This window comes from Ptychodera flava, chromosome 13 (assembly GCF_041260155.1).
Source record: "Ptychodera flava strain L36383 chromosome 13, AS_Pfla_20210202, whole genome shotgun sequence".
Lineage (NCBI taxonomy): Eukaryota > Metazoa > Hemichordata > Enteropneusta > Ptychoderidae > Ptychodera > Ptychodera flava.
This window is the reverse complement of record NC_091940.1, coordinates 36,926,501-36,941,188: the sequence shown is the minus strand read 5'-3', so window position 1 is coordinate 36,941,188 and position 14,688 is coordinate 36,926,501. Positions and strand designations below refer to the sequence as shown.

The window sequence follows — 14,688 nt, the reverse complement described above, 5'->3', positions numbered from 1 at the left end:
TGCAATATATGGAATCTTCCGGTCAATGGCCTCTGCTGTCATGCACATTTCAAGAGTGCTCAGTTCCCGTGTAATATTCAGTTATATTCCTATGGATTTGGCATTACAGTAGTCAATTTTGGAACCACAGTAACATTGCCACTTTATCTGCATATGGCTGTTCAAATACAGCAGAGAACCCAGGTAAAATATACTGACTTTCCACCATAAAAATCCAAGATGTTCGACTTAGAGCCACTAAAGGTATTGAGGTTGAAAAATCTGCACAGATTTAGACAGGAACTTCCCCTATAAAAGCTGGATTATCGTAAACCTATGCAAATGTATTAAAAAAAGCCATGCTACTGATCGGATGTGCCGTGTTTGGTCCCAGAATCCCATGATTTTGCCATGTTTCAGGTGTTCATTGTCATTGAATCTTGCATATGATGTCTGTGAATATAAAGCGACTAAACTTGAGTCGAAAATAAACTGAAGATATGTTCCGTTTTATGTCGGAGAATGTAGGTATGTTTCAAAATGTATTCCCAGCACAACCATTTGACCCCTCTTTGCATATGTCATGAAAGTGCCCATCATGATTATTCAAATTATATCATACAGTCAATGCGATGGTATGAGAATTGAAAAACTCCTGCCAGGTGTATGCAAATGAAATTTGTCAATCCCCCTATTGTGTGCCCACGGTCCGTTTAACCCAAAAGTTATGAATTCCTCACCAATGAACTATGACAGTAAATGATGAACAGAATGAGATCACTACTGAGTCACTTGCATGTCTTAGAGTTATCAAAAAAACTCCCCCAAACAGAAAGGAAACACTGAGAGGGAGAGAAAGCTGATATACGTAGAGATTGCAGAGTCACAATCAGCAATGGTTTCAGAGATGAGTGTAACCGCCATGTAAACTGCTGCAAATGGCAACATGTAGTTCTCAGAAATAGGAGGCCCTTCCCAGCCAAGTCGTGAGTAATTCTCATGTTTTGAGGCAACAAATTTTGAGATAAATTGGTAATAAGGTAGAATGGGTCTTGGGGACATAGACTCAAATTTTGACTTCTTTCCTGGTCTCCTGCTTTGGGCTTAGTTTGAAGCTCTTGGGATAAGTAAAGTTTCAACATTTTAGTTTTGTGAAAAATTGAAAATTTAATTTTGCCCAATAGAGGTAACATGGTATGCAGCCATTTTGAATGTCAAACATTGATAGATGTCAGGTAATTATTTCTCTAAAACCAAACTTTGCACAATGATCCCTGATTTCTACTCTTGGTTTGTTAAGAGAATGATTTTAAACTTTGAGGAAAGTTTAGCAAAAGTTTAAATCTTCCATTTTTAAGATGCATGCTTGCATAGGGAAAGTACAATAATTTTCACCCACTTCTTACCAAACCATAGAGGATTGTACGTTTATTGATACTACACAGCTACATTTTGAAACACTGCAACATGTCAACCTCTATGATATGAAATATATCACCCAGATAATAGTTGCTGTGTATGTCTCCTCTCTAAGATACTTTCGCTGCAACTCTGAAGATGTTTGCTGTGAACTTGTGTAAATACTTCAATGAACCACCAGTTCAGTTGTCAAGAGTTCATATGATGAACATTTATTAACAATTTTCCATTATTTGTACATTTTGAAACAAGGAAGCATGGTATTTGTACTCTTTCATAAATAGTTCTGATGACAGTTTGCAAAGTTGATTTGAAAAGTGGAAGAAAACATGGAATCCTGATTTTTAGTGTAACAATTACTTGTATAAATGATACTATAAAGATTACAATCAGTTTCCTTGCTTTAAAATCCTCAATCCTTACAGCACTCCAGTGAAAACTAAATACATTCAAAAAACCTATTTCCAGCTCAGTCACATGAAAATAAAATTTGTCATTTCCACAGTTGTCATGAAAACTGGCCATACAATATTTTAAGGATCAAGCCTACACAGTATGTTTTGTTACTAACCCTACCCAGATATGGAATGTTCCATTTTATGCAAAATTTTCTAAAATTCAGCACTATATATATGCACTACCACACACACTATGAAATGGTACAAGATGGACAGACCCAGTCTGCACCCAACCTTTTTATCCCAACCATCAATGACCACACTATTGACTGTCTGTTGGTGCTGTGTACTGGTGTTTATGTGTGCCAACAAACCTGAATAGACCACAGAGGGTGAATCAATATGTGAAACAGTCACCTATTGACTCCACTATCATGTAATCAATAGCAACTCACATAGAAGTAGCCAGCATCAGAAGAGCCTGTCTGCCAATTAAAAAATCAATTAATGAACAGAAAACACCTACATGGGCAGAAACAATCTGAGAACTTTCCCAGTCAGCAAAACAGCATTCAAGTGGTGTACAGCAATACGTAGTTGCAAAATTATTCTGCTGCTCCAGTCACTGCATAGCAGTGGTTGTACAAACTATGTATGCTGATAAATGGATATGGGATCACTGACGATGATAATTAATTAAAATGCCTAAACAAATGCTAAACAAAGTTGACAAAGCATTGTCAAAAATGAATGAAAAAGTTTTGATGCGAATGGTTTGGTCTATTCATTGTTAACAAAGTGTGACAACATTGTTTCCATGGTTACACAGCTGTGATTACAACCACAGTCCCTCCACTGAGGGACCGTGTTACAACAATGCAAATTGGAGTAGTTACATGTGTTTTAAAAAACATCCTATGCTACTGCACAAAATGTGAACACTCATAATACATTGAAATCATAGCTTTCACCTCTTAACACTGGAATGTGAACTGTAAAAATGTTTATATTCTTTGACCTAAATCTAGAAATGTTGAATATTTAGTTTGAAAACTAATAAAACTTCTATTCTGTCCAGCAGATATATATTTAAGAAATGTAATAATTTGGAGACTTTTTTTATATCTACCTATAGTTTTTTACTCAAATATTGAGTGCAACTGTTACATCTATAGTAGATACAATCAGTGCATAAGCATCATTCCAATGCTTCCATAAGCTGATACCCACTTTCCCACAAAGAAAATCTGCTTCCAAACTTTTGAAGACTCTAAGATTTTAAGGGCTGAAATTTTATTATCCATGAGGTATTACTTTTGGAAAACAAACAAACAAACAAACATACAAACAAATAATCTGAGATTGTATATATCCTGTTCCAAAGCTACTGCTTTCTCAATGAAACAGGTGGTTCAACATGAAATCAAATCTCTTGTAAAACCTGACTTCAACAAATACAAATGTTTTTCTCCATTTAAACTACGACTCAAAGCCTGGAAGGCTTTTAAATAGGCAACTTGATATCACCCTAGAGTGTTAAAATAAAAACATATCAAACACTATTTATTCTGGGCTGTATTTACATTAAACACACAATATAATTTACAACTCTAAATTTTGAATAACTAACTTTTGCAAAAACTAACAATGCTGTATTTCAGTTTGGCACAAGGCAAAGCAAGGGACTAATAAGCCATGATATAAACGCTGTAAATTCAATTTATATTTGTAATCAAAAACCATAGTTTATCATCAACAACCACAGTCCCCACATTGAGCGACTTCAGTGTTTGTGTGAACTAATTGATGGCAAATAACACATGGTATTTTCACTATGTTTGGCATCACTCTACCATCAACACTGATGAAATCAATTCTGACATTCCAGTGTCTTGCGATAGCAATAATTTCATACATTTCTTCACTGCAACTCTGAAAATTGCGTGTCTCCAACAAGTGTAAGAAATTGGATTTATCAACTGTCTGACTAGTTTCATAGATACATGTCAAGTAACAAACAAAACCTAGAGATACAAAACATGTGCATTCTAATGCAATTTCATTTTGAAGATGCAGAGAATAAATGAATGAGAAGCAATGAGTAGCTTTCTCTATAGATACAGCATTTTTCTATCTTTGCTGACTTGATTTGGAAACACATTCTAAATATAGTGACTCGGATTTGAAATGTTTAAATCATTTCTGTACACTGAAGAAAGTTTTGAGGTCAAAGAAGACAAGTTCAAAGGATTGGTATAAAATGAGATCTACAATTTTGATTGGATGACATGTTTACCATGTTGACATTGGACATGTTATTTCTTAGCAGTTCTTGGCCGGCGTTTCTTGGCCGACTTGACTCTGGAATTTGCAGTGACGATGTTAACACTGACAGGCTTTGTAATTGAGTTTTTCCTCTGAGATGTGAAACTCTTGCCAATGTTTACAGAGTCCCTCCCCTTTGGTCGAGAGGATTTGCCAGTGGATGGACGAGATCTGCCTGATGGTGCGGTGCTTGGTCTTGGCGTTATAATCACCTGATTTGCTGATTGTATGGCCCCTGCTGAGATGGGTTTGGGATCTGTGCTGTAAAGTTCTGATGTGCTAAATGTAGCGTAAAGAGACTTTGGTCTGCCAAGGATAGTGTTGTTGGCATTGATGGTGTTTGCACGGGTGGATTTCCGAGTGCAACTTTGACAGGATTTAGGCCTCTTTTGTATTTCATCGTCGCTATCAGTTCTCGGTGACCGTATGAAATGCTGATAACCATATTCAGTACAGCTACCATTACAAGTTCTCTTCCTACAGTGATAACAACCCTTGGCAGACATCACACGTTTTGATGGACAGTCCCCAGCACATGCTGGCTGCATACAATCATCGACACAATTCCGTGATTTTGGCCTGGCACCAGGACCGGCACTCTGAACCCTGTCATTCCCATTCCTGTGTCTCTGAGACTTCTTCCCACTTCTCAGTTTATCATATTCCCAGTTGACGGTGACCCACTGCAATCTTTCCAACTCAACCAGTCTTTCCATGTAAGTCTCTTCATCGCCTTCTGGTTTCGTTTCCAGAACCTCTTTCCAGTCCTCTTCCAGACATGCCAGATACAACAAATCCATATTACAGAATGGTTTTGAGAGGGGTTCACTGTACTCCTCTTCGGGTTCCTCAACACTGGATTCATTAAAATCAACATCATCATCATCAAAATCCTCCAAATCTGATGGGATGATGAACTCTTTGTGTCTGATTTCTTTTTCTTCTTTCTGTTCATCATCACCCTGCTTTGGTTCATTATGTTTATCATCATCCTCATCTTTTCCTGTCTTCTCCTCTGCATCTGTCTTCTCATCATCATCATCACCCTCCTCCTCTGATGAATCTGACCAGGTTCTACTTTTCACTGTCCTAAAGGGTCCTTCTGGCACATCATAAAAGGGTGTAGGGTTATTGAGATCCCCTAACTCACCTGCTATTTCAGGTGTCAGGCTGTCGTATTCATTTAACGGAGAAGTAGATCTGGCACTATAGTATGACATTGTTGAATGGGGTCGTCTTGGCAACGATGATGCAGGCCTGGGGGATACTTGTCTAGCTCTGGAAAACAGGAAAGGAGACCTCATTGAGAATGGATAGGATGTATCTATCCCCAGGTTATGGGTAAATACGGGTAAATGTAAACGATAACACTGACTGTTATGCAGTTTGAATTCTTGCATAATAGACCGGGGTCCAAAAGAAGAAATTACACTCTCAAATTTCATGCACTGTTAATGAATATGATACTTTGCAACTGGACCTGAGTCATGAGTAAATAAATTGATAGATTTGCCTGATTATCAAGCGACATGTCCATTTTCTATAGCACTAATAACAGGCATAATACACCTTTTTGTTTTCCATGTATAATTGGAAGTACCTGGATCTCTCCATAGACAACATGAAGTTCTGTCTAATGGTTTGGTACATACTACTCCAAAAGTAGCACTTAAAATCAGTAATTTATAAAGAAATATCGTTGCCATGATTTGCTTCATGTTACCATAGAAACCATTTTAAATCCAGACATAATCCTTCATAAGATTGGCCAATCTGCCCTGTACAGACAAAACAATTGGCCACATGAAAATTCAATGAATTTGATATTAGCGTATTTTGTCCAGAATTGACAAGCAGACCTCTTAATCTCATTGCTATTTTATCAAAATTAAACCTAAAATCAAAAGAGTTGTTCAGTCAGGAGGCTCGCACATTTGTGTACTGCTTGAGTGAAATTAATTATTAGCTTTCTCTAATTCTGTGTGAACATAAAAAATCCACCTAATGCCATAACACTAAAATGATATGTTGATCACTTAAGGATATTTTTACTGAATGACAGCTGTATAATGTTCTCACAATGCACATTGGAAAATGCATTTTCTCAATATTTTGGAAAGCTAATTAGGATGGATAGGATCAGTTGATAAGCCATGTACGTCCATAGAATCATCAAATTTTGCTGGATTGAAATTATTTTAAATTAGGATGTATGTAAAATATCAGAGTGTGTTCTATGAGAAGGTGAAATTATTGAAAAAAGACCCTGGAGTGGGAATCTGTAATCTGTTTCTGTCATGAAAAAGAGGAATTCTATGCTAAAGAAGCCCACTGTGAAGTAACCATGGTATGTATCCACTCCTCTGCTAAAAACACTGATTAGAACAAAATAAAATTTGCCTGCAGGAGTTTAGTGTCTGAGTGACATGAAAGATTCCTTTTTGTTACCCTTTGAAGACTCCATAAACACTGACACTGGTGGGGCATTAACACTCACACTAGTAGGGCACAGTTGTGAAGATTACCTGTTGAATCTACTGACACAATAATGTACCGTTTATTGCAAGTACAGATGGCCCTATTGTGTGTTTTCATTGGCTTTTTCCACAATGCATCTGAGGTGTGGAACACTGTCTTGAGACCTGACACACGTACACACCCAGTGCGTGAACAAAACATTCCCTTATTTATAAAATCACCAAACCTGCACTTTGTGTGTGCTTCAGAATGACATAAATTTTGCACTCTTTTGTGTCCCACAATGTTAATAAGAAAACTTAAACTAGACCTTATAAAAACATTAACCTCCCTGCTTTGGACCAATCCTATTCTTAATACATAATACTCTGGTTTACGACAAAAGCATTTGTCAAACAAGCCATTTAAATCCTTTCTACATGTCATGTCAACCTGGAATAGATATTAATTGCTTTGGGACCACTTCCATTTACTCAAACCACACTTACAAATAGCTTGACCCTACAGGTGTCAGATGTATTAGGTTACAAATCCCCTAAGATGGAATTCAAAATCTGGTTCCCCTTTCCCTATTGTGAAGGAACAAACTTGATTCCACAGTCATAGCAATGTCAATACAGATTGCTATGGTAACAGGGGTCACACTCAACTGAATGGAGACTTGACAAATTTCTTTTTATTTTGGGGGCGGTTAACCTTTGACATTTGCACAGGACAATTGGCGTGAGATACATTTCGCCCTGACCATTGCTGGACTTTACGTCATTGTACAAATATTGCTCACACAGTAACAATTAAACAACTTTCGATAACAGTATTGATTTTTATTGTTGCTGGTCTTTTGATACTAAAAGATCCAACTGATGTAACAAATGCAAGGGAATGACCAATAGGAAACCTTGAATGCTAGCATTTAGCGATTAATTGCCACAATTTGGTCAAGGAAATTGATTGTATCACCCGTCTCATAAATGTATGGTGGATTGATTACAAAGGTTAAGTCTAGCTGCACAGAAAGGTCTTGTAACAGGGGAAGGAAATGGACAAAGTTTAATCTAGGGTTGTGTATTTCAAAACATGCAGCTCAAAAATGCTGAATTGAAACCAGTCTGCAAGATAACGTTTCTTGAAAAATAGGATCATTATTGTATTTTAGACTACCAAAAGACTTGAGGCCAGGAAAAAATATGTTTCCAGGCTCCTGTAATCTCACTTCATATTTGAACCTGTTTAACCTTCACTCCGTTTTCAATTTTAAAACATAGGGCCAAAGTCCCTGAAGCTACTATAGACATGGATACAAAATTAAGTATTTCCTGACTGTATGAAATTATCTCACTAAGGTCATCCTAGGGACATGTAAACCAAATATTAAAGCTGTCTGACCAGCGGTTTTGAAAAAACAAGCGACTCAACAGTTGACAGAGCTCTGCTGTGTTATGTAGAGAATAACCTTTTGTGACACATGTATTGATGAAGAAGGTGGATATCTTTGATAGCTCATTTCAGCATGGCCTGACCAAAAATGGAAAAAATTCTGTAAAAATACAGATCTGCATATTTCATCAGACTATATTAGTCTATAACAGCAAATAAACGAGAGTCAATTACATTCTAATTAAAGTAAACAAGACTTGCTTAAATCAAGATTTACGTCATAAAAAAACAGCATATCTGTCAGGTTATAAAGAATCTTAAGCTGCTTATCTTTTAATATCAGTATTTTCATCCTATTAACCAAGCACATTTAACTTTCAAATTAACATTGTAAGTAAGTTCTGTTGAATAAGTTGAGACTGTACATACTCAGAGAAAGCACACTGAAGAGACAAATGTTTGAAACTTAAGAAGTTCAAGGTCATCAAAAGCATTATAAGGAATCATGTTACACTTTCATTGCACTGTTTACACAGATTGCATAATTGCTATAAATAGCACATGAGGAATCTTACAGCCCAGCTTTACCATAAAAACCCTATCACTTTGACCACTCTTTTAATTGACCACTCTATTTTTTTCCTCAAAAAGTAATCTTACTTTATCCTTACCAAGTCAACCATAAATTGAAATTAGAACTTTCTCTATCTCTATTTATTTGACCACCCTATCATGACAAACTATTATGAGCAATTTCTTTTAGATAACATAAATGGTGGTTCAGAATATATCAAAGTTGGGATTCAGGAAAGTTGCCTTTACATGTTTTAATCCTCAATTCACTATGAACTACCAAAAAAAGTTGAACTTTCTGATAATTCCACACTAAAATTATTTTGGCTTTGATGATTTCCTAATTAATCCAATTATTTAAAATCATATTAATTATTTTTTCCTGGGTGGATTGATAGGGTTTATACAGTACAAGAATTACATACAATGTAAGTCAAACTTTGACCAAAAATGACAAAAAAATTCCATAAAAATACACATTTGCATATTTCATCACAATTTGAACAAATCTAAGTTGGGTTATCCCTAGGGACCTGTATACCAAATAACAAAGCTGTCTGACCAGCGGTTATGAAGAAGAAGATTTTTTACCAAAAACACCTTTTTTGGCATTAATTTGCCTATTTTCAACAATATCAAAAAATTTAAAAAAAGTTTCTCAAAATCATATTTTTCATCTACACAACAAATATCAAATCAGTAAGTACTGAGGTTCTCAAGATATTTGAGTGGACGGACGCCTCACAAACGGACATACATACATACATACATACATACATACATACATACATACATACATACATACAGACTGACGACGGACGCCGGACGGATACCCATCCCAATAGCTTCTATAGACTATAGTCTATAGTAGCTAAAAACAGTAGATGAATGTACTAAATTTTGCTGTTATCTTCTAATCAAAGAGTTCACAAACATGAACAATTTTTGATGGACATATCCCTTTCCCAAGAGGCAAGTTAAGCAAAATATAATACTTTCATAATATCTATATCACCAGTCCACTTAAAAACGGCACAAAACATTTTGTTTGATTTCAGTCATGTTCATTATCAACATGGTCATTTCAATTTGTTGTTTCAATGTAAATAACTTTATCACAATACTGTAAACGTGGTACATTTTACATGGCTTCTTTTCAATGATTTAAAAAAATGAATTTCCCCCTCTGCTAAACTGTTACAATTTAGAGAGAGATCAGGAACTTAATGATGTAATATGCATTCAGTCTGTAGAGAAGCACAGATAAATTTCCCTGAAAAAATTACAAATACACTCATCAGCAGTCTGGCAGTTTGATGTGCAATTAAAAAGGCACACTAACCTATCTGTGCGACTCAGTGGTCTTGATTGAATAGCAATGTCTTCCACATCATTTGCTGGATAACGTTCATATGAGGGCCGTGTGGAGCGTAAACTGGATGCTAATTGACTTGGATGAACAGCTGGTGATACCTTGTCCTTGGTAACATAATATTTCTGCAAATAATATCACAAGGGAACAATCAATTTATGTCATTAACCACAGCCTGGGGAAAAAAAATCAATAAATATATTTATCTAAGGCGAGCTAATAATAGCAGTGTGGGAAAAAATGTCATGGGTCTGTACAAAGTGTCTATCTATTGTGTGCATAATATATATGTGTGTGTGTGTGTGTGTGTGTGTGTGTGTGTGTGTGTGTTTGTTTGTTTGTACACATACATACACATCCGGGATACACACACTCCTATTTGGATGAACAATTCTTGACTGCAATATCAGACATTCTGTATTCCTACATAACAAAGACATTTCAATTAGGTCTACTGATGATGGTTTCCTTGGAGATAAACACTGCAAGATACATTTCAACAACGGCAGTTATGGCATTGATAGAAGTAACCTGTTTGTTAACCACTGTTCCTATGTAAATGAACATGACAGCAAGTTCACTGAAATGTGTTTTCTGGATAAATTTGATGTCTGTTGAATACCTAGCAGTGATGATGATATCAAAAGTGAGACACAAGTCAGAGATCATAGAGGGTGTTGATCTTTCATAATTACTGTAAATTTCAGAAAAGAGCACAAAGACGTTAGTGTACCTTTCTACATACATATTCACTGTATCTTGCATGAATTCCATCTAACTTACAACCTGCATGCTAACTTTCACCCATAAAATTCTTACAAACAACAGAATAGCTTTTAAGAATTTCTCAAGTTTTGATTTTTGTGCTGAGCTAAACTAAAGTGTATGCTTGCAACATGTGTTGAAGTAATCACGGTCCCTCCACAAGGGACCGTGAAGTAATTAAGCATGGCAACTTCAACAGCTGGTCACATTACCAATCCTACATAGCCACTGAATACCTTCATTTCCAACAAAACCAGTCATTTGTAAACACCTTCCAGTTCATTGTATGGGTGTCACACGGCTCTAATCAGACAGTTTGTGGACATTTAATAATCCCAGGACTTTATAACATGGCAATGTGTGGCACAGATTAATGAGACGTCTAGTTTATATAAATTGGAAGTTTCCCACACAATGCCATAGAGCAGGCACTGGCCAAGATCATTCATTGTTTAGACACTGTTGTCATAGTAGAGATAAATGCTGGGATCACGGTGTCATTTTCACACTTACCTTAAAACCTGCATTGCGGTATTTGTTGGTCATCATACTATTGACATCCCGCACTTGATTTGTTAGCTTCCTAAACGTATCCTGCAACATTCAAGAAAACGATGATGTCATTACTGATACCAGCTGAGTTGCTCAGACAAATAGCGAAGTTGTGCTCAAGTATTTTACTTATACCAAAGTTGCCTATACATACCCACCATGTCTTATGAACTATTTGGGACCGAAAACAAAAGGATAGAATTCTCTAACTACTTGAAGCTTGCCTGATGGCAATGGATTAGATCTGTTCAAAGGGACTTAACTGTGAGCTCAAAACCTAGCCACTAGCTTCAAGTATTTCACTACAACAGCTTATGGTTGCAGATCTTTAAACTATCCACTGCAATAAAAACCTACACAGCTTGTAGAGAGAGCTTTCCATCCCTCAGGGTGGATTTAACATTCAATCTTGCTGGCATAAACACCCTATGGATAGCTTTATTAGCTGAGTAGCAGCTTTTGTTCATTTCAAGTAATGTAGCGTTTCACCAGCAGAGAAACACACACCTAATGCAATGCCCTACAGATATGACGCTCTCACACAGACTGGTCTCCAAGCACAGGAACAACAAAAATTGCCGCTGAATTATTTTAAGTATAAATATCCTACAGTTATCAAAAAGTTGGATTTTCCAGAACTTTATAATTTTACATCAATTATATTCTGTAAACTTTAAACCTACGTCAGTGCTATATATTACATTTTTTATTAAATTTTGCACATTTTTATATTTTCCTGTTGTTTTTTACTTTTTCATGACAAGTATTCTTTCTATGTACGTAAGAAACTGTGATGCATATTTTATACAACATATTTTTGTGTACAGTGAAATTGACTTTACAACAAAATAGTAGTCATAAAATATATAATTTCAAATTAGCATATGGTACATGGATTCATTATCATCTTGATGTCATAAGTAACATTGCAATTCACAACAACCTATTGATAAATTATAAAATAATCGTTTACGGATGATAAGGCTGCACAAATAACAAAGCCTTGCACAGAATGTCTATAAATTATTTTGCTGGTTTTTGTAATTTCACTACTTTTGTGACAATCACACCACCAAACTGACAAACAAAGCATTGGTAAAGTAGGAGGGTTGTTCAATGAGTTTGACTTTTTGGTTGCTGTTATGTGTCAATTCAATGTGTCTGCTAAAACATTTGCAAACATTTTGACCCATCTACAAATAAACCTCGGACAGAAGCTGTTGACACTAGTAGAAATCAATTGAAAACACTTTAGTCTATAGAGAAAGGGGTATTGTGTAATATGGCTCACCTGTGTGATTTTGTAGAGGGAGAGATCTGGTGAAAAAAAAAAATACACAGCAGTAAATATTAGTATCATTATCAACAAACTCATTGGCGTAAAACGTAATTTTCGTTTGATACATAAAGGTAAAGTTTGTGATGTTAACAGGTGTTGTTTGTTGATTGATGGTAAGTTAATAAAGATTGTGTTTCTGGCTTCGATACAGTATGTTTTGACGATGCGACTACATTCTATTCTTTGTCGTAATGTTATAGCTGGTAAGAGAAGTCGAATGGAACTGGGTGTAACTATAGGACACGGTTCAGTTGCTTACCTGTGTAACTGCTTTGGTCGTCATTGTTACTGGTCCACGATTTCCACTTCAGAGTATCCTAAGGGGCAAAATTATAAAAAAAATTCGACGTTGAAATCTTGGACTAATAGAAGCCATACAGTTTGTTGAGTTTTCGTATTTGTGACTTGTTATATCTAATTTTTGTATCAGCTATGACTTCAAGATTACACTGTCTGTGTCTTTGGCATAAATATTTGACGAGGTAATCGGGCGCATTGTGCCGCGCAAAGGCTATGACAACTTACTCACCTTGTCCAAGGTGTTGCTGTGCAAACTGACACTTGGTGTCAACGGTCTGGAAGCCATCAGCTCAGCTCGTTCTTCCGTTGACAGAAGTCCACCTCGCCTAACGTTTTTAGCGCTGCCGACTCTTGCATTTTGCCGTCTCTTGTCCCTGCAAACAGCAAAATCCGTGTCACGGTCATTCAATATTTCCTTATCGGAAATCACCGACAATATCTGCTCAGCAATCTAAACAAAAACTAACTTGAGGTACACAGTTTGAAGTACATACCCTTGAAAACCACGCAACGGCGTTCTCGATGGGTCCGGTGCTGGCCAGTTTTGACTGTATACCGCTGTCAACAGCGCTTGTCCCGTGATCTCGCTTTCTGGTCCCATGATAACAGACTTCGAAAGACGAAAATCGGACGGTTAAGAGCGGACATGAATGCTCGCCATGAATATTGCACTACCATTCAACTACTTCACCAGTAGCAATGTGGATAATGTTTAGGTATGTGGCAACCGCTCTTTTGTTATGCAAATTGAGAAGGTAACATTTGGCAGAGACGACGTGGAGATGAGTTGGGTATACACTGTACTCACGTTTACCTAGAACATACATAGTTCGGGGAAGTGCAGTTTCAGTCCCGGGTTGTAATAATGTTTGTTCTCCACAGTCAGGAAATTAATTCTTTATTTAAATTATAACTTATTGATTTGGCAAAGGCACTTTATTAAAACCGATACTAGAGGGATTGATTTGCGTGACAGGACTTTTTTCTTTTAAAAGGTTCGTTTAGCAAATTTCATACCCCCTAGGCAAACTAAATTAATATTTACCAAAATCTCGTATAATTTCACAAGTGATATTGATTTTTACCACTGTAGAAATGATTCATACATAAAATTTCTCTCGAGCAATGTATTTTTACATCATACAAACGTATTTGCTCGCGATGGGATCATTCTGAAGTTCAAAGGAAAATCGCGTTTTCGAATCGATTAAATAGAATAAGACTAAGAAATTTTTCGCTTCATTTACATTAAGTCGATTCGAAAGTGTAATTTTGAGCGATAGTTTATAATGAATTTTTCAGACAATCCGAAGGTGTGTGAGCCTGTACGGACGTATATGAATACCCGCCTATGAGGGCGCTAGTCATCCAATCCAACTTTCGATTTCGTCTTTGGCCTTCTGCGCTCAGTTACCTCTCCATCGTATCAGCATTTAAAGTTCTTCAGGCTGTTGTTTGTATCATTCAGGAGTTTTCATACCTGCACATACTTGTCATGAAGTTGTTCACTACGTAAGTATTTCAACAAAGTCTTGGTTGCACACGGAGAAAAATTATTCCATTCCAGTCAAACCAGATAGCCATACCATCACAATGTTTAAATTACTACAGGCGTGTTGTTTTTCTATTTTGAATCAACATATACTTTTCTCCATTATGCCACAGGCCTTCCACTAGGATGGAGGAAGAAGGTAGATCACACAAGAGATATAGTCGAGCCAGTCACAACCTCAGGTGACAGGAATGTAGATAGTAAAATTAACATAACTAGTGGGTGAATACAGCTGATAAGCAGTATATCAATAATTCTT

At 36.4% G+C, this 14,688-nt stretch overlaps 1 protein-coding gene across 1 annotated transcript; it reads right to left on the bottom strand.

The window, feature by feature from the left end:
- Window positions 1-1,579: 1,579 nt before the first annotated feature.
- On the bottom strand, window positions 1,580-13,621 carry LOC139148338 (uncharacterized). Its single transcript, XM_070719733.1, has 7 exons — window positions 13,372-13,621; window positions 13,107-13,251; window positions 12,837-12,894; window positions 12,530-12,555; window positions 11,200-11,280; window positions 9,892-10,046; window positions 1,580-5,399 (listed from the first exon to the last, which is right to left on the bottom strand). Exons 1-7 carry the CDS (start codon window positions 13,476-13,478, stop codon window positions 4,112-4,114), a joined length of 1,860 nt encoding a protein of 619 aa, XP_070575834.1. The 5' UTR covers window positions 13,479-13,621; the 3' UTR covers window positions 1,580-4,111.
- Between the last annotated feature and the right edge of the window lie 1,067 nt (window positions 13,622-14,688).

Coding starts and splice junctions, on each gene's coding strand:
- LOC139148338 (XM_070719733.1), bottom strand. CDS start 13,478: ATGGGACCAGAAAGCGAGATCACGGGACAAGCGCTGTTGACAGCGGTA. Junction 12,895..13,106: donor ACAGCAACACCTTGGACAAG/GTGAGTAAGTTG, acceptor TTTGCCCCTTAG/GATACTCTGAAGTGGAAATC. Junction 11,281..12,529: donor CCCTCTACAAAATCACACAG/GTGAGCCATATT, acceptor TGAATGTTGCAG/GATACGTTTAGGAAGCTAAC.